Source organism: Plodia interpunctella, chromosome 29, assembly GCF_027563975.2.
Source record: "Plodia interpunctella isolate USDA-ARS_2022_Savannah chromosome 29, ilPloInte3.2, whole genome shotgun sequence".
NCBI classification, from domain to species: Eukaryota; Metazoa; Arthropoda; class Insecta; order Lepidoptera; family Pyralidae; genus Plodia; species Plodia interpunctella.
Genome location: NC_071322.1, coordinates 714,663 through 741,883, shown reverse-complemented (window position 1 = coordinate 741,883; position 27,221 = coordinate 714,663). Strand labels below are relative to the sequence as shown.

The 27,221-nt window shown below is 36.8% G+C and overlaps 2 protein-coding genes across 4 annotated transcripts in view; one reads left to right on the top strand and one right to left on the bottom strand.

The window, feature by feature from the left end:
* LOC128681920 (ETS translocation variant 5-like) overlaps window positions 1-11,197 on the bottom strand; it is a 23,222-nt gene extending 12,025 nt beyond the window's left edge. Inside the window, exon 1 of the mRNA XM_053766248.1 lies at window positions 11,143-11,197. The gene's annotated coding sequence lies outside the window, so the exon portion shown is untranslated. The remainder of the gene's footprint in view (window positions 1-11,142) is intronic.
* On the top strand, window positions 1,460-27,221 carry LOC128682238 (protein toll-like). Of its 3 annotated transcripts, none has more exons than XM_053766855.1 (8): window positions 1,460-1,900; window positions 19,219-19,405; window positions 19,933-20,164; window positions 21,589-21,825; window positions 22,398-22,561; window positions 23,477-23,805; window positions 24,069-24,390; window positions 25,402-27,221. In XM_053766855.1, exons 2-8 carry the CDS (start codon window positions 19,226-19,228, stop codon window positions 26,881-26,883), a joined length of 2,946 nt encoding a protein of 981 aa, XP_053622830.1. In that variant the 5' UTR covers window positions 1,460-1,900; window positions 19,219-19,225; the 3' UTR covers window positions 26,884-27,221. The 3 variants fall into 3 exon arrangements, with proteins under 3 accessions (XP_053622830.1, XP_053622829.1, XP_053622831.1); XM_053766854.1 differs by lacking the exon at window positions 1,460-1,900 and adding an exon at window positions 14,012-14,232; XM_053766856.1 differs by lacking the exon at window positions 1,460-1,900 and adding an exon at window positions 14,012-14,265.

Sequence of the window (27,221 nt, the reverse complement as noted above, 5' to 3'; positions counted from 1 at the left end):
GTGTACCAAATTTCACCCTCACAAAGTTTCACATTTATAATATTAAGTAGTAGCGTATTACCTAAGATTTTACATTTGTGAGAAAATATTCGTTTCGATCGCCGAAAATCCACTTACTAGACAGATTTTTAGGAAATTGTGTACATGTATATATAACCTGGAAACCTGGAATAGCATATGGTACCTATAAGTAGGCACTTTAATCCCGAAATTGTTTTTACATCACAATAGGGATTATCCCGCCAGAGTACCTACAGCACTGTATGTTAGGTACACAAAAGCTTTGCCGCCTTTTGCTGTGTCGATTAAAACGTTTATTTTAGAGTACTTTATTAATCCTTTCATTATGTAAGCATTCGTTTGTGAAAATATACAACAATGTAGCATATTCGGGTACCGAAATATTGGGAAAAATCTTTTTCCATAATATTGGGAAAAATCTTTTTCCATAAGATAAAAAAAACTTCAAAAAATATGGGATACGCCTCACGCTGTGAAATTTTCGAGCCAGTAAACGGTCGAAAAGAAGCTCAGAATACTTCACACGTGAAGACTTATTAAAATATCAGTTTATGACCACATTTGACCAAATAATGCAGAACATAACCTAAAATAATGTTATTATTTTCAGGATAATCCACTAAATCCTTTCTTTTTCCTTTAAACTTGCACCACGATTGCGTAGAAGGTATTATTAAAAACGTCAATTTTGACGTTTTTTGACGTTGAAAATTGACGTTTTTTGCCTCTATTGGCAATGATTGTGTACCTTATTTGTAGCGCCATCTGCGCTGAGCTATGCGTGCTATGCCTATTTCACTAAAATCTGAATCTAAATAAAGACTATTGTTTGTCTATGACTTCAGTTGCCAAATACAGTTCTCATATGAATGCCTATTCATCCAGGCCATAAATAAATATTTGATTTTAAATTTCAAATTTCGATCGTTCGCACACAGCCAGCGGCGTCGTTCAGTTCCGGACACGCCCCTCCCCCTCTCCTGCGCTGGGCGGGGCCTATAGCGTATAAGTGGAAGGAAATATAAAATTTTTGATTGTCTTATATTTGACTAGCGCCCAACCCCGGCTTCACTCGTTTAAAAACATAATAAATTATGCACGTGAACCTTCCGCAGGAATCACACTATTCTCTTGGTGAAAACAGACAAACAGATGCGGCAGAGGAGTTTGTTTTATATTATGTAAAGATAAGGATGAAGTTTGCACTCAAAAATAACATTGGTGATACAATACTAGCTACAATTTAGAGCCACGTTCCCTTGCTCAGACGTGCACATTGCAGCTCCGTTGTTGGCCGTAGATTTTGACATTGACGTGCGGTGACATTACGTCGAAACTTCATACAATTTCTGCGTTGTCAATCGCGACGAATGGGACATGTCTCACAATGATGCTGATAGACATGTAGATTGCATGAGATAAATAGTTTACTAGAGAGTGCTAACACAGGATCACGTCTTACGGGGTAGACAGAGTCAATGGCTGATTCATCGGTGGAATTGAGATTGAAATTCATTTCAATGAACTTTTTTATTTGATGAATATGTGTACAAATGTGGTGGTAAAATAAAAATAAAAGCAATCATACCTAACCAGACATGTTCTGCCGATGTGAAAATATTGTATTTTTAACTTTTAAATATTTGCACGCTTCAATGTGACGGGACTTTGTAACATGTGTTAGAAACAATAAATAAATATTGTATTAATACATAAATAAATAAATAAATAAATAATATATTAATTGTATGATTAATTCGGACTGATCGCATTGTGTAATTATATTTTAAAGTAGTTGTTATGACCAGTGATACATTTGCCGCCATTTTTGTGAGTCCTCTATGGTTTAAAAATAAAGGAGAATAAACGCTGTTGAAATGTAAGTACGTTTTATTATTTAATTTATCACTATTATAATGAATAATTGTTTATCATCACGCTTGTTCATTACATAACACTCGTTATTAGAAATTTCAATTAAATCCGTGTATATTTTATTTCTGTAACGCGGGAATAATTGACAATTTCAAATAAACCTTTAAATTTATTTGCCATGCTCCCGGCTATCCTACACATGTGTCATCTGTATGCCCACATTTGAACAAATAAACGAAATGAATTGAATTGTGTCCGCATGCAAACATTCGTAATGTTTGTATGTTGACATAATTCAAGAGAATATTTCAGAGAAACACAATATTACATTTTTTCATATGTTAGTCAAGTAAAAAATTTGAACAGTCGTATATTAGATTGACCAGTGGCATGTTGCTTTGTCAACTTATGAGAAAAGTCGCCAGGACCTGACTCTTCAATTTGATTGACATTTACTCCAATCTACGCTACAGTTAGAGAAAACAAAGTTATTTCATGTTCTGTGTCCCACCAGTCTCCTCGTACGACAACCACCACACGCCAATATTGAACATTGCAGAGCTAAACTGAACAACAATATCGCCCCCACTTAATCCTGTTAAATCATTCATTCCTTTCAGTCCGTTCACTCCCTCGGGAGCCTACATTATCTGTGCTTCGGGGAATACAGATAATGTAGCTGTTTTGTAACAATCGCATGTTAATTTATTTATGCTTGTTTTATGTTAGGGTCATTAAAGTGTGTACAATATAGGGTTATGCTTGTGTGGTCCCCGCCCTGGAATATAACCACTTCGTGCATTAGCGGATTTACCAAAGCTGGAGCCTAGAGTAGCAAATTGTAGGGGGCGGCATTAAAATGTTATTAGGTTTCACCAAATACCTAACCTAACTGAGGATTTTTTTAATATTACGTAGGTATTTGTAAATTTACATATTGTTTGAAGTACGGAAAAGGAATAGGATACTTTAAATCCCGGAAAAATTACTGCTCCCGTGTGAAAACACGCGGGTGAAGCCGCTGCGAAAGCTAGTATTTATAATTATTCATAAGCACCGATCTATAATATAAATAGGAAATAAACTTCATCATAAAAAAAAACGGGTGGCATTCCGGCAGTGCCGGCTGAAGTGAATAACTTGAATGTTAACGTTGTGCATTTTCGTCTTACGCATTTTCGATCAGGGCCACGCGTGTCCTGACGCGAGTTTAATTTTTTAAATAATTTTTTTCTTTAATTTGGGGTCACAACAAACTATTTTACATTATTTTGGCCAAATTTTATTGCCCATCACAAAAAGTGCACAACGCCCCTAAAGAAGTTTTCACTTCGAAAAATACAGAAGCGCACCCCTTTTCACAGCCCTTTCACTGTATCATTAACCCTTCTATTAGCTCCATCATGTCAACAAGTCTTTGGGGCGAGACAGATTAATTAAAATAGACACATTATCCTAAATATAAACGTTTTGCTAATCTTTGGACAGGGTTAAATATTAATTTTGCACGGTTATTTGTCTTGTTGTTATGAATGTAAATAAGTATTGGGTTATAACCTGTAATGTTAGATGTAAGATGTATCCGCAACGAAGTTATTGGGGTACGAAATTGGCCTGAATTGCTTCAAGAAAAGGAATGGCACTGCCGTGTTCCCAGATGATAATAATAATAATGATAATATATATTCTCAGTCCATCCAAATTTCATTCTATAGACCAGTACTTCTATCCATTATTCTGCAATAGTTCACACTCCCGCCGAGACCTGTTCATGGTCATATCATTTCATTGGTATATCCGGGAGTGGGTCTTGGCGGGAGACCTACACAACATCAAAATTCTCCAAAGGGCTTCTACGTGTTGGATCCATATCCCCACGCAAGCCTCTCAAAGGACCGGACTATGTGCCGTGAATCCCAAAAGGAGATACAAATAATGATAATAATTAATAAATATCTAAAAGTCTGCTAAACCTAAAACGGTGGCCACCAAATTCTTCATAGTAGACTGTGACTACATTGTGTAATGGAAAACTAGTAAGGAAATCTATAATACTTATTGCAATAAATTTCTTTATATAGCGTAGAATAATTTGCAAAGAGGATTTTTTTGTTTTCGCTAATAATGAAAAGAAATTGGTAAAAATGTATGGAATTATAGGTACTCCTTAAATTAAGTACATTTCACGACATAGTATAAAATAAAGTCGCTTCCCACAGTTGTTTTATTTTAGCAAAAAACAAATCCAATATGTTACAATTGCCCAGTGGTACTCCAAGGGCAGGGCAGTTACCTGTGGCACTGCAGGCCTACCATCAACTTTTACAGAACGATTCCAATGCAACTGAGTTCAATTTAAGAACCAAAAGTGTCGTTTAGATCGCTTTAAGAGATGATGGTAAGCGCCCAGGCCTCTGAGATCTGTTTCAGGATTTTGTCTCTTCGCAAAGTTTACAATGTCACAGCTTTGTTATGAACACATTATTTGTGAACAGAAAAAAATAAACGATTTTTAAAGCTTTTTATTTATTATTTACTGTAATTATTAGTTCCTGCTTAGATATTTAAGATTACGCAACGGATTTTGATGCTGTTTTTTTTTAATAGATAGAGTTATTCTAAAGGAAGGTTTCCATGTATATTTTATTATTGTTGTACCCGAGCGAAGCTGGGACGGGCTAACTCTAGTCCTAACTGATATTATAAATGCGAAAGTAAGTTTGTTTGTTACCTCTTCACGCTCTATCTACTCAACCAATCTTTTTGAACGTTTGCATACATATATTTGGAAGTGTGGAGAAGGACATAGGGTACCTTTCATCCCGGAAAAATATCTGTTCCCGTGGATATAATAAATAAAATAAAAAACGTGAAAATAAGCCAACTCCGCGTCTTCACCTAAATTAATAAGACGTAACTTTTTTAAAACTTATACCATTACTTCCATTGTCACCTTCGCCCTTTGTCCTAGAGAGTTCCCCACTGCCCCACGCTGGGCCATTAGCTAATTGCGTCCCGCGGCGCCGCTCATAATGAATTGACACGTGGGGCACATATCCTGTTATTGACAATATCGATTACCGAATTGTGTTGTTGTGTGGTTTCTGTTGGCGGCAAAATGTGTGTTTATGGTCTGTTTTATAAAGTGTGAGGAGGATTAAACTGTCTACTTAAACCGTAGGTTAGGTATCCTATGAAGCGATGGTGGTGTAATGGTTAAGACGCCTGTAGATCGAAAGGTCCCGAAAGGTTCGAATCCTACTCGTGCCACATGAGTTTGCATACAAATCTGACTCATATATAGTAGTTTTCATCGACCACCACTTGCTTCCGGTGAGGGAAAACATCGTGAGGAAACCTGCACACGGGTTGATTATTAACTTGTGTGTGAAATGGAGAGGGCAATGGCAAACCACTCCATTAATAATGCCAAGAAAGTTGTTGTGTGTGTTTCATTCCACATAATGACCACGACCCTCAGCCGTGAGGAATATGACTACGAAGAAGAGGTATCCTAATCCTAACTAATATTATAAATGCGAAAGTAAGTTTGTTTGTTACTTCTTCAAGCTCGGTATCTACTCAAACAATGTTCTTAAAATTTTGCATACCTACTTAAATTTAGTTTGAAGTATGGGAACGACCTAGATCTCTCATCCCGGAAAAATAACTGCTCCCGTGGAAAATTTACGCGGGCGAAGCCGCGGCCAACAGCTAGTACTATAAACATCGAAGGATGTACTGTCAAGATGTACTTTGCTTTTTCACTTTGATTGCGATAAACCAAGCAATCATATCGTTTTGTAATTATTTTTTATCCAATTATTTAAGTATTTTGTTTGCAATGTAATTTTATTTTTACTTGTCTGCATTATTAAACGTACATATGTACAAACAATCACTTTCAAATTGTAACAAATAAAACTCACCTACTTACAAAACATAATTAAAATTCCCGCCGCCATTTTATTTATATTTTTTACTATTCGCTGACACGCATTAAAAATAGTAAAAGAATCGTTGAACATTATGCCAAATCGATTTGTAAAATCTTTTATTTTCAATTAGTTTCTAGGTAATTTTAAGACAACGTGTTAGCTTTAAAATGGCCTAATTTTATCATAATATTTAAAAACATATACCAAACCAAATAAAATAAAAAACTTTATTGTCCATTTCTTTTGATCTTAGGAGTTATTTAGACGATGATTTTACTTTACGCACTAGAGCATAAAATCCAATATTACGTTGCCTACATGCAAGCAAAATGGACTACTTTTCGAGCAATAGTAGTGAAAATCAAATTTGTAAATCAACGCGTTCGAATTGTAACGTATATTTTCCATTTCCAAAAAGTCCTCGCTTGATCGTTTCTTTTAAATAAATTTATTAGTTACTGTTGTGGCCACACCGCAATCCTCGGCGAGAGGCGCGGGGCGCGGGGGGATGCCGCCCGCCGGCTGCGCGCGCAACTCTCTCACTTCGACTGGCCGACGCGACTACGCTAACGTAAATTCGTATTTTTTTCATATTGTAAAATTTTCTTTTCGCATTATATGCAAGACAACACCAGTATTGTTTATTATTTATCTCAATCATTACTATACCAGCTATCCAAGCGTAAACAGTTACCTATTTAGTACTTATATATATAGCCATCCTTATCCTTTCCCACCTGATAGGTTTGTCAACTCAAGAAAAGGCATTTCCGGGATTTCCCGACATTCTCGACATCCGGGACGTTGGTATTTACCAACACATACAAAATGGTAGCGATAAATACTATGTATTTTTAAATCATATAATAGAAAAATATAAATACAAATGTATGTTTACAGCGTAGGTGATTATTAATTAAATAATATAAAAAAAATATATAATAATATTAATGATCACCGATTTCCGGGACAAAAGGTGTCCCGCAAGGGGTTACGGCGCGGCGCGACGGCCCAGAATTCACCCAGAAGCGGGACGTCCCGGAAAATCCGGGACGTTTGGCATTGGAACACCTAGCTTCAGACCTCCCCTATTCAATCGTTGCAGCAAATGAATATTTGATAACATTTTGTTGCAATAATTATTATGAAAAGAGCTACAAGCTTCATTAATAATTCACGTCTGGACTTTGAGGGTAATCTGTGCAAAGGCTCACAGATTAATTAACTGGCTGTTGCGGTAGCCTAGTCACCGGCTGGATTGTTGTAATGGTCAAATAAGTACCAAAGCTAAAACAGTTCAGTGGTTAAGTTTAATGTTCCGGATAGACAGGGGCGCGGGTTCAATTTTCGCTCGATTCCAGATTCTTTTCATCTCATAATTATTTTCAAAATTAACTTAAAAGCGTGTGTGACATCTATAATAAATCCATTTAACTTTCGGAACGGCCACTGTTAAGGAGAATGTGAAATGTGAACTCTTAGTACGCGAGTCCGACTCGCACTTGGCCGGTTTTGTTTGAAATTCGGCTATCGAACCCCAAAAGACGTCAGTCTAGTCTTGTCAAAATCTGTCTCCTGTCTATTTATGTTTAAATTTGGAATACATTGTATCATTTGAGGTTATGATTGCCGCGGCGGGGGGCCAAGGGGTGAGGGGAGATCAAAAGATGTCAAGCAGTAGTAGGGTGGCCATGATAACAATAATCATTGAGGAATTTTCATTTCTTGTCGTTTGCCTTTAAGCGCGACTTGAATAAAGTCTGAAACCAGTGTTAGCCAGGGAGAAAATAAGTAAAATATTAAATATAATAGATATTTTAATTGTTAATTAATATCACTTTATTTTAACCGTAACATAAGAACAAAACATAATATTTTTTTCATTTACCACATAATGTAAAGAAGGTACCTAAGTGTAAGGTGCCCATCAAACAGGCATCGTTCCCGCGCTGAATTGCAATGGATTATCCAATGACAAGGATACATATCAATTTTTACTGCAACATAACACAACCTCTTAATAGACAGAAAAATACCTTTTTATTGTCTTATTCCATTATTTACACACGTTTTTGACGTTATGTATGTTAATGAAGCCATGTTTAAAATCGGCAAATAAAGACTGTTCATGAATATTGCTTTAGAAAAGAAACAATTACTTGATCTCAAGAACGGGGAAAACCGTAGCGACGGATGAATTTTACATTCCATTTAGTTCATTATTTATTCCACAATCCTAGCTTAACAGCACTTACAGAACGTTGTATAGTTTTGAAGTGAAAACTTCTTTAGAGGCGCTGTGCACTTTTTGTGATGGGTAAAAAATGTTAAACTCGCGTCAGGACACGTGACCCCGATCGAAAATTTGTAAGATGTCAAAAATGCGCAACGTTAATATTCAAGTATTCACTTCTACCGGCACTCCCGGAGTGCAACCGGGTTTTTTTTTTCATATACTAAGGTAATAAATAAATAAATAAACTAATAATACTGCTTAATAGAATTTTACTTGGTAATCCTATTATTCTAAATGCGAAAGTAAAATTGTTTTTAACTCTCACGCTCTACGTACTCAAACAATGAAACAAACTTGAAATTTTGCATACATGTAGTTTGAAGTACGGAGAAGGACATAGGGTACCTATTATCCCGGAAAATTAAAGCGGGCGAAGCCGCGGGCAAAAGCTAGTATCACATAAAGTGGGATAAGGGTAGGCGGATGATAATAAAATAAAATCCTAACTAATATGAATTGTGAAAGTAAGTTTGTTTGTTACCTCTTCACGATCAATCTACTCAACCAATCTTCTAGAAATTTTGCATACATATAGCTCGAAGTATGTAGAAGGAATTAGGACAACTTTCATCCCGGAAAAATAAATGTTCCCGTGAAAAATTCACGCGGACGAAGCCGCGAGCAAAAGCTAGTAAATAATAACTTTTGATTCCAAAAACAGAGCTAACAATGTATAATAATAATGTGTTATAATAAAATTGATAAATGTGATTACATTTATCAACATAAATAGACTGATTTATAAATGTAATTAAAAACTCCATTTATCAAAACCGTGTGAGCAAAAAATATTGAATGTTGTTTACATATTATACCACTATAAAGTATCTTTCACTAGCGACCCGTATTGGTTTCGCACGGGTGCAACATTATGCGTATCATATACATATAAACCTTCCTCTAGAATTGCTCGATCTATAGAAAATACCCGCACAAAGTCAGTTGCGTAGTTAAATTAAATTAAAAGGTTTACATAGGGACAGACAGACAGCGGGACTTTTGTTTTATACTATAGTACTAGCTCTTAACCGCGGCTACGCCCGCGTGAACTTATCTGGGAAAGCGGAAAAATCGATTTTTATACAAGCTTTCACGCCCCCGTTAGAGATTTAGGGGTTGATTTTTGGAAAAAAAAAGGAGTTAGAGAAAATGTTTGAACGGGGGACTTTAACTACACATGCATATCAAATTTCAATAAAATCTGTCCAGCGTTTTAGCCGCGAAAACGAAACAGACAGACAGACTTACGCATTTATAGTATGGATGTAATGATTAGCTGTGATTATAATCAAATAAACGCATAAAAACGTATGGCTGCAATCGTCGGTTCTATTTACATACCCAATAGGATGCGGTTTTGCTGCAAATGATGGGTTTTTACATGCTTTTAGTCAACTTGCAATGTATGTTCGGGTGGAATCTTATAATTCAATTTTGAAGCAGATATTTTCAGCCGATTGAGCTGACATTTTTTACACACGTTTAGTTTGGATGACAGTGCATTATTATGAAGCGTGCCTGATGGTGCGCCTAGGAAGGGCTCCCGATGAACTCCTCAAGAGTTAACTGCATGTAGGTACATGATCTTTTTTGGTACGCATTGGATGTAATAAGATCTCTCTCTCTCTCTCTGACCAGATTCTTTTTTTTCAAAAATGACATTTTTGACACCAGATAACAATATGCAAAATTTCAAGAACATTGAGTAGACAGAGCGTGAAGAGGTAAAAAGCAAACTTACTTTTGCATTTATTATATTAGTTAGAATTTGTTGTTATTTTCCCGAAAGCCCAAAACGCTTTGTCTCCCTACACGCGACATCCCGCCGCGCGCAAATCAAAAATATTCTGTTATCAAATTTCCCGCCAAAATGTGACAACGTCACAAAATCTGTTACGAATAACCTGACATTGGAAAGTAATCTTTAATACATTTTAATAAGGATTTATATTAAGTTTATTGATAACAAATTGACTTGTATGCGGTAAACACAGATTTTACTTTTGAAATCTGTGACAAAATTGATTAACCGATCCTGTAGCTTCTTTAGGATTTTATTTTCAGACTATAAGGACTATTTTAAATTTAATGGAGCGCGTATTTAAACTTGTTTACCTGTCATCAAGGTTTTTGTGGTGTTAGGGTATGATTTAAATCCATTTTGAACACTATTGCCTGACGCTGTCTTTGTCTTACATGGATAGTGATGTTGACAGGCTCAATTTTATTGAAGGTTATTGAATAATTTGACATAAGAGTTCTCGAGTTTCTTGGTTGAGTTTCGCGACGGCTGACCCATTCGGGAACTTGTGAACGGTCACTTTTCCCCACATCTTGTAAGCTATATACGTGTAAAAAAAAAGGACGTGTGGACGTAATGACGTGCTACATGACGTAGTTTAGTTTCGTCGTCTGGTCCGCTCGATTCACGTCATATATTTTGTTTGAAAACCATATTGTTTCGTATCGATTTCTTTTTATCAGCGCTCGGTCATAATTAAAACACGTTTTTTTTTGTATACATTCTTATTATGTACTTTGATATACTCTGGAAAAAAAACAATAATAGTAACCCTTCTGGCATGATAGGGGGGACCAACACTGTTTAAATGAGTTTCTTTCGGCATTTCCTCTCAGCAGTGGTTGTTCCGTGAGGCATAGGTAAGTCGTTTTGAAAAAAAAAGAAAAACGTTTAAAATTTGACATGAAAACTTGCCTGTGAAGATCAGATTTCTGAGAAAAAGTGAGAAAGCGTACCTATCCTGGTGTTTGACTGTTAACGGCTGAAGAAGCAACCAGGATAACTTCCGTATGAAAAGAGTAAAGTTCGCATGAAAATAAACTTAAAATTTTTTGACGATTCCGCTATGATTTTATGACCGGCTGCCTGTCTGAAGTCAGCTCTCTTTAAGTGTGATGTTGTTGCCTATCTATCAAGGCTAAGTCGTCTCGTAAAACACACAACGGAAGCAAATGGAGTGGTGTAAACATACCTAGATTACTTTTTCTTACCTTTAATGATTCTTATCACTTCACTTCAAAATCACTGTCAACCACTTCACAGGGCGGTTTCCGCTCGACTGGCCCTAGGGCGGATGTCTAGGGCGGGGATTGGGCGGATCTAACTTCACCCCGCCCAGGGACCCGCCCACACTCCAGGCTATTAAAATATTTAGCCTGCACACCCTTTCGAAAATTGGTTTTAGGGTTATACTTGAATTACTATATTATGAATTTTTAAAGAAGCTAAAAATATATTATACATAGGTACACTAGCTGCGCCTCGGGGCTACGCTCCCGTGGAAATTACATCACCTTTCTTTACAGTACTTACTTTAAAAGACCACAAGTCTGGGTAAAAAACCCCGTCATTTGTCAATTGACGTCTATGGAGAAAAGGTTGCGGTGAAGTTTGTTGCGTCGCTTCTACACCTGCGCTTTGGAAGCCGGCAGTAGACTTAGTTTAAGTAATTTTTGACGTCAATAAGTGATGTATATCATCGTGAATTGAATAAAGAATTTTGATATGGACGAACAGCTCTTTTAAGTGTGAAAGAGAGCGTGTACCTATCACAGAATGCGGTTACGTGGGCGGAATATACAATGAATTATGCTAAAATAGTTTCGTATTGTATTGCCGTTATGTTTAGTGTTCTGTACCTCAAAAGGTAAAAAACAGAACCCACCGCTTCGTTGCAAAATGTCTCGTTGTCTGTCTGTCCGTCTAATATATAACAGAGGCACACTGTTGAAATACTGCCTTGATAACGTTAAAGATGATATGCGTGACAATGGTCTGACAACTAGAGACACCGACGACCGTGCGAAGTGGAGACGAAAATGTAGGAAAGCGGACTTTGGGCTCCAACACTCAACGGATGAGTAAAAGAGAGATTACTTATCCTAACCTCTTAACTATCATAACCCTAACTAATATTATAAATTCGAAAGTCACGCTTGACGCTTTATCTACTCAACTAATCTTCTTGAAATTTAGCATACATGTAGTTTAAAGTATGAAGAAGGACATAGACACCTTTCATACCGGGAAAATATCTGTTCCCGTGGGAAATTAACGCGGGCGAAGCCGTGGACAACAGCTAGTAACTTATATCTGTCTATATATGTTATTGAGCGAAATTTAGCGAGTCAATACGCGAATTACCAAATTGGTAGGGTCATGTCGACAATTAAGGCGATACTGATTATGCTTGATGTAGCATACAAGTTAGCGGGAACCGTAACATTTAGAAAATAAAGTTCAGTATTACATGTTGCCTACATATTCTTAGAGTTAGCACGTCTTATATAAATGTTCCTAGGAGTCGTATGGCTGCTAATTTATAAATCCCACTTCCTACTAATATTATAAACTAGTTGCGCCCCAGGGCTCCCGCGGGAATTTCGGGATAAAAAGTAACCTGCGTGTTATTCCACAATATATACTACCTGTATACCAAAAAATATAATAATAAATAAATTCATTGACGAAAGTTTTACTTTATAGGTATAAAGTAAGTATAAGTAGGTACTTACTCTAGAGTGTTTAAAACTAATTTTAGGCGGTTTTCAACCAGGATAATGTCAAAATTTACAAGTACGAGAAGTGAAAAAGTACGTTTTATTTGCCGCCAATTTTCTCACCACAATTTTCTCCTGTTTTATAATCAAACATAGAATGTTAATATCTGTGGCATGTGTGGCATAGATCAATAAAAAGAAAAAAAAAAAGGAAACGTCTCATTCGTACAAAAGCATATTTTACTTCTGTCCGACTGACGTCACGTCATGCCTTCTCGGAACATTTAGCACGTGGTGTTTCTTCCTTAATCGTCTTGCACGATAACAGCGCCCGGATAATTGGGATTTTAAATAAAATATTCCATAATCTCTAATCATCAAAATTTTTTATTAGAGTCATTCATTTCATTAGAGAAAAAACATTCAATTAAAAAAAAAAAACATCGAAGATTCCTAGAATGATACTATTTTGCATACTATAACTGACCTCGCAGAGCGAGACGGCGATATATATTGCTATGCGCAAAAGAGAAAGGAGGTTTGGGCCTCTGAAGCTATGTCCGTGTCGCGCAATAAATTGGTATAGCGATGTGATGTAATTCATATCGATAAAATATTATCGACGTTTGTGTTACATGTTTAAAATATTTTTGAGTTTATACTTATTTGCTAGACATTTTGAAGATTATTAGTTCATAATAATATTTGGTTAACTTAATTAACATAATAAATACCAGGTTTACTTCAACTGATTTTTTTTGCCGGGACTGGCATTGTAATATATTTAATTTAGTGTTTAGTTTAATTTCTAGTTCAGTTTGTGTTATGATATAAAGATACTAGCATATAAAAAACTAGCAGCCCGTCCCGGATTCACTCGGGTAAAACACTTCCTTCCTCAGAAACATTATCTATTTAAAACAAACCCGCATCAAAATCCGTTGCGTAGTTTCAAATATCTAAGCATACATTTGGGAAGCGACTCTGTTTTATGCCATGTAATGATATACCTATAATATAAGACTAATTTTTTAAAGAAAAAAATTATCGAGTAAAATAAACTCAAAATTATAACTCAAACTCTACAGGGTGTCCATTCTTCTAATTTTATTTTAATCATAATAGTACCTCTCAATGTAACAGTAATACATTTATAGACACTTAATAGTAACAACAACTGTGAAAAGTAACCTTATCCCATCAATTTACAAGTAAATGATACACGATATCGCCTCAATATTAGTGGCATCAATCGTCACCCAACAATCTAGTACCTAGGTACTTACACACGTTTATCGACTCGACATTTACATCGATAATCATCACCAGTACCTCTCTAAACACTGGCCATTGTGTGAAACCAGTACAAGACGCATTTAGCTAGCGGAATCACGCACCAATGTCAGAGCAAATAAAATGTAAAAATAACGTAATATTTCCATCTCCTGTGCTATTATGGTGCTATAGTGATCAAAATGGTGATATAGTGATTGTGTAAAAGTGCTGTTACAGCATCCCGGATTCTATTTGGCCTTGGATATAGGTCAATTAATAGTTGTTATTCTTCACACGGATTAAAAGGTACCTATATTTTTCTTGATGTAACGCTATTAGGTATCAGATTGTTTTTCTTATTTCTTGTCTAAATCTGTACTATTATTATAAAGAAGTAAGCGTTTGTGAGTTTGTATGTTTGAGGGGTTAAACTCCTTAACTATAGAACCGATTTCAAAGATTATTTCACCATTAGAATTGAAAATTGTCGTAATATATTTTATTATTTATTAGAAAGGTACATTATCCAAGATTGCTTTGAGCTATATTTCATCTCAAAATTCCCGCGGGAGAGAAACCCCGGACAATATTTAGTAGTAAAGATAATTTAAAAAAAATATATAGCTATGGTCTTTATACCAAATTGGTAAATATTCTATAGGTACTATGTTTAATTTGAAGCGGTAGTGGCTGTGATCGAAAGGTCCCAGGTTCGCATCCGACACTCGTCATATGAGTTCGTATATACATATGTATATCAATCTGACTCATGTATATAGTACCTAAGTACTTAGTTTTCATAGACATGCTTCCGATGAAGAAAAACAACGTGAGGAAACCTGCACACTGGCGGACAGTTTAGTTCCCTAGTGTGTATGCGACTACCTGCCGCTAGATGGCGGTAGGTGGTCGTAAAAGTCATGTCAGAGGCCTTTAGGCGACTTGAATAAAATCTGACACCAGTGTAAGCAATAGCACACGCGATGTGATGATATGTTTAATGTATTTTAGAAAGGTAAAGGACACTTTTTTTGCCCGCAACTCCGTCCGTGGCAACGTATGTAAATTCTGTAGTAGCGTCCAGTATACGACGACCTCGGTGGCGCATTGGTAATGTGCTCGCCTCTGAACTGAGATTTCCCGGGTTCGATCCCCGGTCGGGTCATGATGGAAAATGATCTTTTTCTAATTGTTTTTTTTAGTTTTGTTTTTTATAGTATCGTTGAGTTAGTATCCCATAACACAAGTTTCGAACTTACTTTGGGGCTAACTCAATCTGTGTCATTTGTCCCTATTTATTTATTTATTATTTCTAATTGGCCCGGGTCTTGGATGTTTATCTATATTATGTATTTGTTATAAAATATAGTATCGTCGAGTTAGTATCCCGTAACACAAGTCTCGAACTTACTTTGGGGCTAGCTCAATCTGTGTGATTTGTCCTGATATATTTATTTATTCGCATTTTCTATGAGTAATCTCCACAGAGTACGTGTAAGATTGTGTTCCGCTTTCGCAGAATAAATCACGCGGGCGAAGCTAGTCTAGTAGAGTATGTATATAGTATACTTAGTGGTAATCCCCAATTCGTAGCTTTCCCTTGATCAACCATTAACAGTTGCAAAAAACAGTTATCGAAACGCCAAAAATCTGCTATTTTCCGCTCTCGCAATTAAATGTTTATTTTTAGCTGTTCTGAGTAGCTACCTATATGTTTGTTTACCCGGCGTCCTGGGTGAGCGGCGTAACGCTGCACGACGATTAAACCAGGCTACAAGACAGAGCATTTCGACCGCTGCGCACGCGCTGTCATTGCAATTTTTCAAATTTTAACAAAGACAAGAATGAGTTTTACTATATTGACTTTACATCAATTACTCTGTACTGTAGTAATGTCAATTTCATGAATGATTGATTTTGGAAATGATTCCTTCCTCGAGAAAATTGACGGATTGTAATGCTCTGAGAAACACCCGACCAAGTACTTTATTGTGTACTTACATTGTTATATTACTGATAATAAAATATTTATATTTCTATATTAAAAAAATAGTACTTAAGCCGATCTGGCATGATAGGGATCAACACTGTTCGAATGAGTTTCTTTCGGCATTTCTTCTCAGCAGTGGTCGTTCCGAAATGCCAGTAGTTTGTGCGTGTGTTTGGTAGCGTGAAAAAGTGATGTGAAAGAAACAAAACAAAGTGACTAACGACTAATATTTAAATGCGAAAGTTCTTGTTTGTTATTTCCTTTATCTCGTTTGTTACTTCTTCATGCGTTATCTACTCAACCAATCTTCTTGAAATTTCGCATTATATCTATAAGTATGTATGTAATTAAGAGTATGGAGAAGGACACCTATGTCCTAGGGCTGGGGCTGGGGCTAGGGCTAGGGCTAGGGCTAGGGCTGTGGCTAGGGCTAGGGCTAATTCATCCCGGAAAAAACTATTATTCCCATTGGATTTGCGAAAAACGTGTATTCTATTGTAGGTGGCGCTCAATGCTAATAAAAATACCTTTGCAATAAAAACATTAGATGGCGCTGTGCGTATTTTAAATGCGCTATTGATATTTTTCAACTTTTCAACCCAATCCCATTTTAATACGAAGATAAAACTGTTCCCGAGGGCATATAAGCGGGCGGAGCCGCGGGTAAACAACTAGTTATACTATGTACTTACAATGTAACTTTTAATCATTATAGCCGCTCTCGTGACGAAACAACCGTAAAATTGAAATGTAATGTTGATAATTGCGTAACTATTGCAAACTAAAGCCGGAGGTAAGGCACCTACAAAGTTCTTTTAGGTTTTTCCGAGATATCAGCGACACAGATATACGAATCAATATTTACGTGTGAAACCAACCAATATATACTTGTTGTATATTCTATTTTCATCAAATTTTTTGAAAGGTGTTTATGCACCTATCATCAGTGTATGAAAAAGGGCATGAACTAAAAACTGGCAGAATATGTATAGATAATTATGGTTTGTGGCAAATTTCTGCCGTTCCATTAAATTTAAATTATGGATTTCCATTTAATTAAAACTATGAAGTTAGAATAAAAGAGTTCCATTTAATTAAAACTATGGATGCCAGGCTAAATAAAGAATTTTAGTAGAAAGTATTATTTTTCCATTGCACTGCAATGTAGTCACAACACAACTGACTAAATAGAAAGTGGTGGCGACAAAATTTTTGTCAACTGTGACCACATTGTGTATTTATACAAAACAATAATTCTTTCAACTAATTTTTTTTATGTAGTGTGGGGTAATCTGTTAGTTTTTTTTAAAAGTATTCGCGGAGAAATAAAAGATAAATTATTAAAAACTAGCTGATGCCCGCGACTTATTAGCGATGCCCACGATTATACAAGATACTTATCAACGACTGTGAAAAACCTTTATTAAGGCGTCTTTATCATATTATATATATAGATTAGCTGGACCATAATGACTTTTCAGGTGTTCCAGATCTTCGATTTTTATACTTCAACAGGAAATGCTCATCAGGCTGAACAACTTTTAATAAGGCGTCGTTTCTTTATTTCTTATAGTTAAGCTGGACCGAGATGGGTCTAGACCTATAACTGTCCGGCGGCGCCACGAACGGCGCCCCAACAAAAGTTGTTCAGTCTGATGAGTATTTTCTGTTGAGATATAAAAATCGAAGATCTGGAACACCTGATGTAGACCCATGATGATGCAGCTAAACTATAGGGAATATAAAAATGACGACTTAACAAAAGTTGTTCAGTCTGATGAGTATTTTCTGTTGAGATATAAAAATCGAAGATCTGGAACACCTGGAAAAGAATCATAATAGTTCAGCTAAACTATAGAAAGTATACTTTTTCAGTCTGATTAGCATCTTCTGTATGTATAGGTATCGTTACGTATGTCTGTATAATTAAATTTCTCAAATAGTTTTAACTCCTTACCAATAATTGTTCGGCCACGCGAACGAAGTCGCAGGCATCACATAGTATCATAATAAATATCGTAAAGTCAATCAAACTTATTAAAATAAAATCTTGTGAATTACCTTGTATATTACCTATATAAATTTAATAATTCATTATAACTTCATATAAACAAATGTTAGGTACCTAAGCGTAAAAGTAGTCCTTTCGGCGACTTGAATAAAATCTGACACCAGTGTTAGTAATCAAACAATTAGTTTGGAAAGAAACACATTATTTACATATATAGATTAGATATCTTAGTGTATTTTCCGAACACAAACGTGTCGGATGTCTGTCAACTTATCATAGCGATAAAACTGTTACAGGCCAAGTTATGTTTTGTTACAAACAAACAAAGCGTGGGTGCACTGCACCGTCAACTTTGTCCTTTGACGTGCGCAGAAAAACGCGAAGTGCGCCATTTTGTCTAAACGTCAGCGGGGCGGCGCGCCGGTTTAATTAATGTCAAATTTGACGGTGCTGAATATTGTATTATTTGAATTATTGTATGAAGCGAGTGCAATATTTCTTGTTACGTTTGAAATACTAGCTGTGCCCGGGGCTTCGCTCCCGTGGGAATTTAGGTGTAAATAGTACCCTATGTGTTATTCCATATATACTACCCGTGTACCAAATTTCATAACAATCGGTCCAGTAGGGAATGTGTGAAGAGGTAACAAACAAGCTTACTTTCGCATTTATAATATTAGTTGGAGTTGGGATAGTTGGGATAATACAGACGTAAACGCAAAACCTCCTAAAGACTACTCGGGTACATCAAAACAGGCAACTTTTATTCTAGGACTTTTCGTGATTCGTAGTTTGTTTCCATATAAAGAAATACAATCTAATTTGCTATTCTACATATTTTAACTGTATGTAATAGCCGAGCAACACGAGACAGTGCAGTAGCGTTATGTAGCGGAATCGAACATACAGTTAACATTTTATTTAAACGACATTAAAACTAAAAAAAGGAAAGTGTATTTATTACGTTTAGACAAAAGTCGCAGAACACAAGATGTAAGCCTATATGTACCTTATGCGCCTTTGGAAGGTTATGCGTTAGATACCAATAGCCCTGTATAGTGGGCTATGTTTTGCTATGTACTTATAGTATGCAAATATTTATTCAGTTACATGCATTATAACTAATCAACACTCAATGGCAAAGAATTATGTAAAATAAAATTTAAATAATGTGGGATACCTACTAGAGTTCAGTCAATCAATCCACTGAACATAATTTCTTTAATAAAATAGATAACAATTTGATATTGCCCCAAATAAAACTCTAAGGCAAAACATTTGTTTGTTCCAGCGTCAAAATGCTCGCTCCGCTCATGGTGCTCGCGTCGCTCTCGCTCGCGTTCGCCGCTCGCTCGTGCCCCTCCCAATGCGCGACTTTTATGCAGTTCGCTGACGGCCGGGAAGGATGCGAGTGTCCGGCTGGTAACGGAACAGTTACTGTCTATTTGTCTGTGGGAGCTGTTGAGATTGTGTGCTTGGTTAGTATATCTATATATATACTTTTGTTTATTTACTTTTCGCCCGCGTGTTTTCCCACGGGAGCAGTTATTTTTCCGGGACGAAAGGTACCCTATGTTCTTCTCCGTCGCTCAAACTACATGTGTGCAAAATTTCAAGAAGATTTGTTTAGTAAATACAGCGTGAATAGGTAACAAACAAACTTATTTTCACATTTATAATTGTTGTTAGGATTAAGACTGTAAACAAGTAGATATCATTAGAGCTCGGCCTGCGATAGTGGCGGTTAAGACACTATCACAACGGTCGGTCATTGGATGGGTGACCAAAATTATCTTGAGCTCCTCCGTGTTTCGGAAGGCACGTGAAGCCGTTGGTCGCCGTTGTATTTGCAGTCGTTAAAACCCGCCAATCCGCAATGGGCCCGCGAGATGGATCATGGCCCAAACTCGTTATCCATCCGTAAGGAAGGCCTGCCCCAGTAGTGGGGGCGTTTAAATGGCTGTTGATGATATGAAAATCAATGCTTTTTTTTTTCCATTTCCAGGATAACCTTATAGATCTGAGATGTTCAGACATACCTGAAATCCCACGTTTCGGCTCACTGACGAAACTGAAAGTGACCGATTGTGGACTAAATGGACCATTAAAATGCTGGCTGGGGAAACTCGGAGTAAAAACTATAGACACGTTGGTCCTTAGTGATGTTAAAACTCCATTGGAAGAAGAACATATCGTTGGATTGGTTGATATTCACACGTTGCGCATGTATTATGCTAGTAAGTATCGTTCCTGACATGAAGGCTCATATTCAATGGATGGTGATCGGATTATTAATGTCCAGTGGTATCGAGTAGCTATAATTATATATAAACTTCTGTAAAAGTTTCTTTCTGAGAAACAGAAACGAGAGAAACCTCTCGTTTCTTCTGTAACTCAAAAGTTGTGTTTTAAATTCAAAATTGACATCAGAAACTGACTGTTTAGTACAAATATATCAATAACAAGTTACTATTTAAGTGAAAAGACAAGACTACTATTTAAGGTCCAGTGGTTAAGATTCGGCCGACCGCCTGTGATCGAAAAAATCCCAGGTTCAAATTCTACTCGTGCCACATGATTTTCTATACCAATCTGACCCACATAAACAGTATTATTTATCAACCAACACTAACCGATCTCACGATTTTTTTTTAAATAAATAAATGTGGGAGGGTCTAAATAAAATAATATTTTGGGTTAACTTTGCACTCTTTTATTATTTAACCACAAAAAAAAATATCTTACGCGACTCCACAATGTCTGCGAGCGTTTAGAGCGAGCTAGCTACATCCGCTCGTTCGGAAACCATCAACTTCCGAATTAGCCTTTCTTAGCGTTCAGAAATCAATTAACAAAAAAAAAATCCTACATAAATATATTAAGACAAATCATCACACAGATTGAGCTAGCCCCAAAGTAAGTTCGAGACTTGTGTTATGGGATACTAACTCAACGATATTATATTTTATAACATATACATATATAGATAAACATCAAAGATCCGGGTCAATCGGAAAAAGATTATTTTCCATCGAACCCGAGACCTCTCGGTTTTGTGGCAAGAACTTTACCACTGCGCCACGGAGGTGGTCTACGATGAATCAACAAATACACTGGTAGTCAATCAATTGTGACAATTAGTCGCCTACTTGCTAGTGGATTACGTTAGGTAAGGTCATCGTGAAACGTAAAAGAATGTCGTATTTAGGCGATTTGACATCTGACACTATTATTGAAATCTGTATTATGAGGATGGTCGCATTATAAAATTTAAAATGTCAACTTTACTTGCCTTTCGTCTGTGCTGTGGTCAGATTTAAAAGGACCCCAGTTCGATCGTTAGTTTACCACTTTCAGTCAGGAAAGACATAGGCTTCTTGAGCTCTTCCGGCCGCTTTTCATCACAGTGCCATCGAAGACGAACGAACGAAACGGAACTGGGAACTAGTTCACTCATTCGCACAGTTCTATGGCGTAATTCGAGCTAGTTCGTTCACGAACACGAACTAAACAAGATTGCGCGGCATTTTGTGTCATTGTCAAGAAGAATAAAATAATTTTCTGTAATCTCGGTCCAGTGTTTCATTCCGCCGCATTATTTTCTAACAGCAATAACACAAACGGTAAGAAATACTAAGTCATATTGTTTTTACTCATATAGGTGCCCAGCGGACACTTCCAGTGTCGGCATTAACCGCATTACCGAATCTGCGCGAGTTTAGAATACGTGGTGCTAACATATCAAGTCCGTCGCCCCTGAGGAACCTCCCGTTGACATACTTGGAGGTCAGTGGCGAGATTCAGCATTTAGCTGACGGGGCGTTTGAGCTGAAACAGCTGGAGTTTCTGCAGCTATTCGGAAATGGAATTGTGGATGTGAAGGAGGACAATTTCAAAGGTGAGTGATTGTTTGACTGTACCTGTTTATTGTACACAAAATGTATATTTTGACCTCCAGTGGATGTCGTACATGGAAAGCGGTGGTGTAATGGTTAAGACGCCCGCCTGTGTATCGAAATATCCCGCAGACTCGAATCTTATTCGTGCCAAATGAGTTCGACCAATCTGACTCATGTATAGTAAGTTTTCATCGACCACCACTTGCTTCCGGCGAAGGGAAACATCGTGAGGAAACCTGCACACTGGTTGATTACAAACTTGTGTGTGAAAAGGAGAAGGCAATGGCAAACCACTCCATTAATAATGTCAAGAAAGTTGTTGTGTGTGTTTCATTTCACGTAACGACCACGACCGTCAGCCGTGAGGAATACGATAATTAAGAAGAAGGATGCCATACAAGCACGCATATAGCCATGGTTATAGGAGATGACAGCACTAGAACAGAAAGGTTAGGCCAAAGGTTAGACCAAAATTAAGAATTCATTATTTTTTACGCGGATCACGACCGAGTAACTTTTGTCATACCCGCCAGAGGAACTCAAATGGACGCATTCAATGTAATTTTCGCAGGTCTGTCTTCGTTAAAGAATCTTAATCTCGACCACAATAAAATCAGCCGGTTTCCATTGAGGGTCTTCAGTAACATGCCTCGTCTTGTGGAGCTCTCATTTGTGGACAATGCTGTGAAGCAGATTGACAGTGAAGCGTTCTATGGCCTCCGGCAGTTGAAAACTGTGAGTTTAATTACTAATTATTCAATTTCAATTGGCTATTTGACTGAATAATAATACATTGTGATATATAAGTGCGGTAATTTCAACATATTTGCGAGGAATTACTGTCTACCTGTATATACCCTTCCTCTAGATGACGACCTGATGTAACTTTGAAGCTTCATATGCTTATCAGGTCCTTGAGACCTTCATTCAGATGATCTTCAACCCTGGGAGTGCTGTCTACGCGCATGCGCTGTGACGACGAGCTCGCGGCTGCGCGATGTTACTTTTCTTTCAAAAACAAATGTTGTCATCCACAATTTTTAGCGGTTGTTACTTTTAAATGTATTTGCTCGTGATTTACCAGCCCTAAATAAACAATCTTTGTCAAATACCGAGTATAATTATTTATAATATATACTCAGACAAGATCCTACAATTACATAAATCACGGAAAATTAATAAATCTTTACATAATTACCTGTTAAAGCAGTTACAAAAATTTGGACAATTCTAAAAAATGATTGTTACTTTGCCAGTTGGCATTTTTAATGTTGTCAAGTTATTATTATTAAATATCTCCTAAAGTTAATTTTATTCATAAAAATTTGACCACTTTTCTGACACAAAAATTCTTTGCTAAGATTTAAAAGAGTATCGTTCGTTTTTAGACGGAGCATCTTGATAAACCGTGCTTTTTACTTTATAAAAAAAAAAATATGTTTTACATTACAATTACGCACAAGTGCGTAATGAGATACAATACGAACAAATATGTTATAAAAAAAAATAAATTCATTGACGGTATTTAAATAATCAAATACAAATAATAAAATACCATTTTAATTCATCGCGGACAATGCCGTGGGTTGCAGCTAGTATAATATAATAATGATAAAAAAGCTACAATAATATTACCTATCCAAATTTCAGATAATCGCCTTCAACAACGCAGCTCAATTGAATCTCGCCCCCCTCGCCTTAGCGAATCTCCCATCCCTTGAAAACCTCAAATTAGACAACTGTCAAATACCGAATCTTCCGTCAAATTTATTCACAAATTCTACCAAACTGAAGAATATATCTTTAAAGGAGAATAAAATAATAAATCTACCAGAGGGTATATTTAAAGATCAACAGTTGCTGGCAACATTAGATTTGAGCGGGAATATGATTGATGAGTTGCCAGATAGAGTGTTCTCGTCTTTGGGAAGCCTAGTGGAGTTGAATTTGGACGGAAATAATATCGCAAGACTGCCTGGGTGAGTATTGTTTTAAAGACATATTTTAAAACTAGTTTCTGCTAGATTTTGAAATCAAAACTTTCGATTTTTTCAGTAGAATTATGCATGGCGAACTGTTGCTATCAAACACAGGAAGAATCTAGATTAAATTGTTGATGAATGAATGAATTTACACAAAAAATATGCAACGAGAAGCGACTAGTTTCATACTATGTCGTGTTTATGTATGTTGTGTATAATATTGTAATTTTTTGAATTAATATATAAATATTTATCAACAGGGAAATCTTCAACGATTTAACCAATCTCCAATCATTGCGTGTCAACAATAATCAGCTGTCACACATCGCTGACACGGCCATGACACGAGCGCTGAGTCTTAAACACATATCCTTATCTAATAACAAATTATCTTTCCACCCGGATTCGAACCCTGGACAATATTTCGAAATACCACAGTCTCCATTCAGGATGTTACACCGCACTCTGGAGTATTTGGATCTGAGTGGCAATAATGTAACAGAAATTTTGGAGGATTGGAAATTAGTGTTGATTCGTGTGAAAACGCTGAATTTGTCGAGAAACGGCATCACGGAGTTGGCCGTAAGTTTTTTATTCATTTATATTTATTTTTCAGTAGCTTATAACATGTCCCACTGCTGGGCAAAAGCCTCCCCACTCTCTTCCACGTGCCCTAAGCTCATCCGACCATTTATTCCTATGCGTACCTGGCTTTCTGTAACCGTCAGTTGGAATCCAGCTTGTAAGAATGTGGGCCCATCTCAGGCTGCATACGGCGAACGTGACGTGATCATTATTAATAATGTATAATAATAATAATGTTCTGATATCCACCCCATAGCTTAGCCCCTTAGGTGGATCTAGATCTTGGTGCGGCCGCGCTGGCATTATAATTTTTCAAATAACAAAGACAAGAATGAATTTCACTTACTATTACTAAGTAATTAATCTGTGCTTCTTCTTGTTCTTCTTGACCTTATCCCACACATGTGGGGTCGGCACAGTATGTGAGTTCCATCCATTTTGTTCTGTCTTTTGCCATATCCATTGATACTCCTCTCCTGTTCACACTATCCAGTAAAATATACAATAACTAACTATAAATAAATAATTATAAAGTAATTAATATGTGCTGTATTAATGTAAATTCTATGACTGGCTAGCTTTTTTGCCCACAACTTCGTATGTGAAAAAAAATGCGCGCCCCGTGGAAATTTCTGGAAATCCCTTCATAGTGCTCCCCTACACTGTCCTAGGAACCTACACACCAAATTTCAGTTTTCTACGCCCAGTAGTTTCGGCTGTGGGTGGTCTGTCAGTCAGTCACACAGTAACGCAAGAGTTTTATATATTTTATACATTGATTTTTGAAATGATTCCTGATGATTAATGATTCTGGTTGATAAAAAATTATAAAAAAAAAACGAAAATTAATGTTTATGTCTACGAATAATACCTAGAAATAATATAATCTAGAATGTATGTATTATAGCTTTCTATTAGACACAGTTGCCATAATTTATTAAATCAAGAACTGTCATCGAAACTGTTTCTTTTTGTAATTAATTGTTTTTTTTATATATTTCATTGCAGGATACCGACACACAATTCATTTCAAACCAAACCGTAATAGACTTACGCCACAACAAAATAACAAAAGTCGTTTTAAACAACCCGTTTTTTATACCGAAAGGGGAACTTAAGACGGAAACCCTACACTCCACGATACTTTTGGACGATAATCCTTTCGTATGCGATTGTTTAAACGAGAACTTCTTTTCAAAGTTACACAATAACTTCCCATACTACAACATTATACCTAAATTCGATACGGGCCGCGCCAGTTGCGTAAAACCATCGCGTTTAAAAGGAGAATTAGTCGATAATATCGATCCATCGATACTCACGTGTCGCTTAGAAGAAAATTGTCCCGAGGGCTGCTCTTGCGACATAAGACCTTCGACAAAACACATCGAACTAACTTGTAATGATATTCCTAAAAGCTTACCGGATCCTCTCAAATATCGCGGTTACGAAGTCAACAGCACAGAATTGACGCTCAAAAGTGTACCAAGCAATTTGGACTTGCCGAATCACGTCGACAGATTAATATTACGCGATTTACACTTAATAAACATGTTGACAATACCCGATTCTGTTATATATCTAGATCTGACTAACAACGATTTATTCGAAATACCAACTGATGTTTTAATGAGAAATATAACTGTGTTGCTTAGTGGCAATCCGTTTTTATGTGACTGCGGACACGATGACGCTGTGGCGATACTACAGAGTTATAAAAACAATATTTTAGATGGAGATACTGTGCGATGTGAGAATCAACAGTCGCCATGGCCTGTAGATGTTCCTAGACTATGTTCAGTCCAACGTGCCGCGATACTCGGTGGATCGTTAGCCGTATTAAGTATAATTCTCATTATCATAGCAGGCTTATATTATAGATATTCGTTACAAATAAAAATATTCATATATTCCTGCGAGAAACTAAGATGGTTGATCGCTGAGGAGGATATAGACAAGGACAGAAAGTACGACGCCTTCATCTCTTTCTCGCATAAAGACGAGAAATTCGTCGCTGAAAAACTGATTCCGGTTCTAGAAAGTGGGTCTAGACCTTTCAAACTGTGCGTGCATTATAGAGACTGGATTGTCGGGGAGTGGATACCGGCTCAAATAGCAAGTTCGGTGGAACAATCTAGAAGAACAATTATAGTACTTTCGAGAAGCTTTGTCGAATCAGTTTGGGGCACTATGGAGTTTAGAGTAGCTCATAAAAGGGCTCAAGAAGAAAAAATGACAAGAATAGTCGTGATTTTGCTGGAAGACGCGCCGCCCGACGGCGAATTGGATGCGGAATTGCGGGCGTATCTCTCGACTAATACTTACGTAAAATGGGGGGACCCTTGGTTTTGGGAAAAATTGAGATATGCTTTAGCCGGTGGACGGGTTGGAGCGAAACCCAAACCAGAAAAGAAGCCTAAAAGTGTGCTCAATGTTAGACTGAACAGCAGTGGACAACTCGTTAATGATACAAAAGATTATCTTGTCTAAAGGTGTGCAGTGCGCATTTATGTATGCTATACAATTGGACTGGACGGTAAGTTACATATGGGTTTCGAGTCTTGCGAGTCTTGCCTCTGTATGTAAGCTATAAATATACAACTGAGATACATAAAAAACATGAAAATGAGATAAAAAATAGCATTAAGATACAAACATTGCTTTCGTGACATAATTATGTGTCGCACTGATGCAAATTGGAAATAACTTAGTGGTGAAATAGCTCAACGAGCGCAAACATTGATTTTCATCACCATAAAAGGCACGAAAGACCGCGATAAACATCCAAACAAACCCACTACTGGTGGTGGTGTTGTACAGCGGCTTCT

Coding starts and splice junctions, on each gene's coding strand:
- LOC128682238 (XM_053766855.1), top strand. CDS start 19,226: ATGCTCGCTCCGCTCATGGTGCTCGCGTCGCTCTCGCTCGCGTTCGCC. Junction 20,165..21,588: donor GTTGCGCATGTATTATGCTA/GTAAGTATCGTT, acceptor TTACTCATATAG/GTGCCCAGCGGACACTTCCA. Junction 22,562..23,476: donor GCCTCCGGCAGTTGAAAACT/GTGAGTTTAATT, acceptor TCCAAATTTCAG/ATAATCGCCTTCAACAACGC.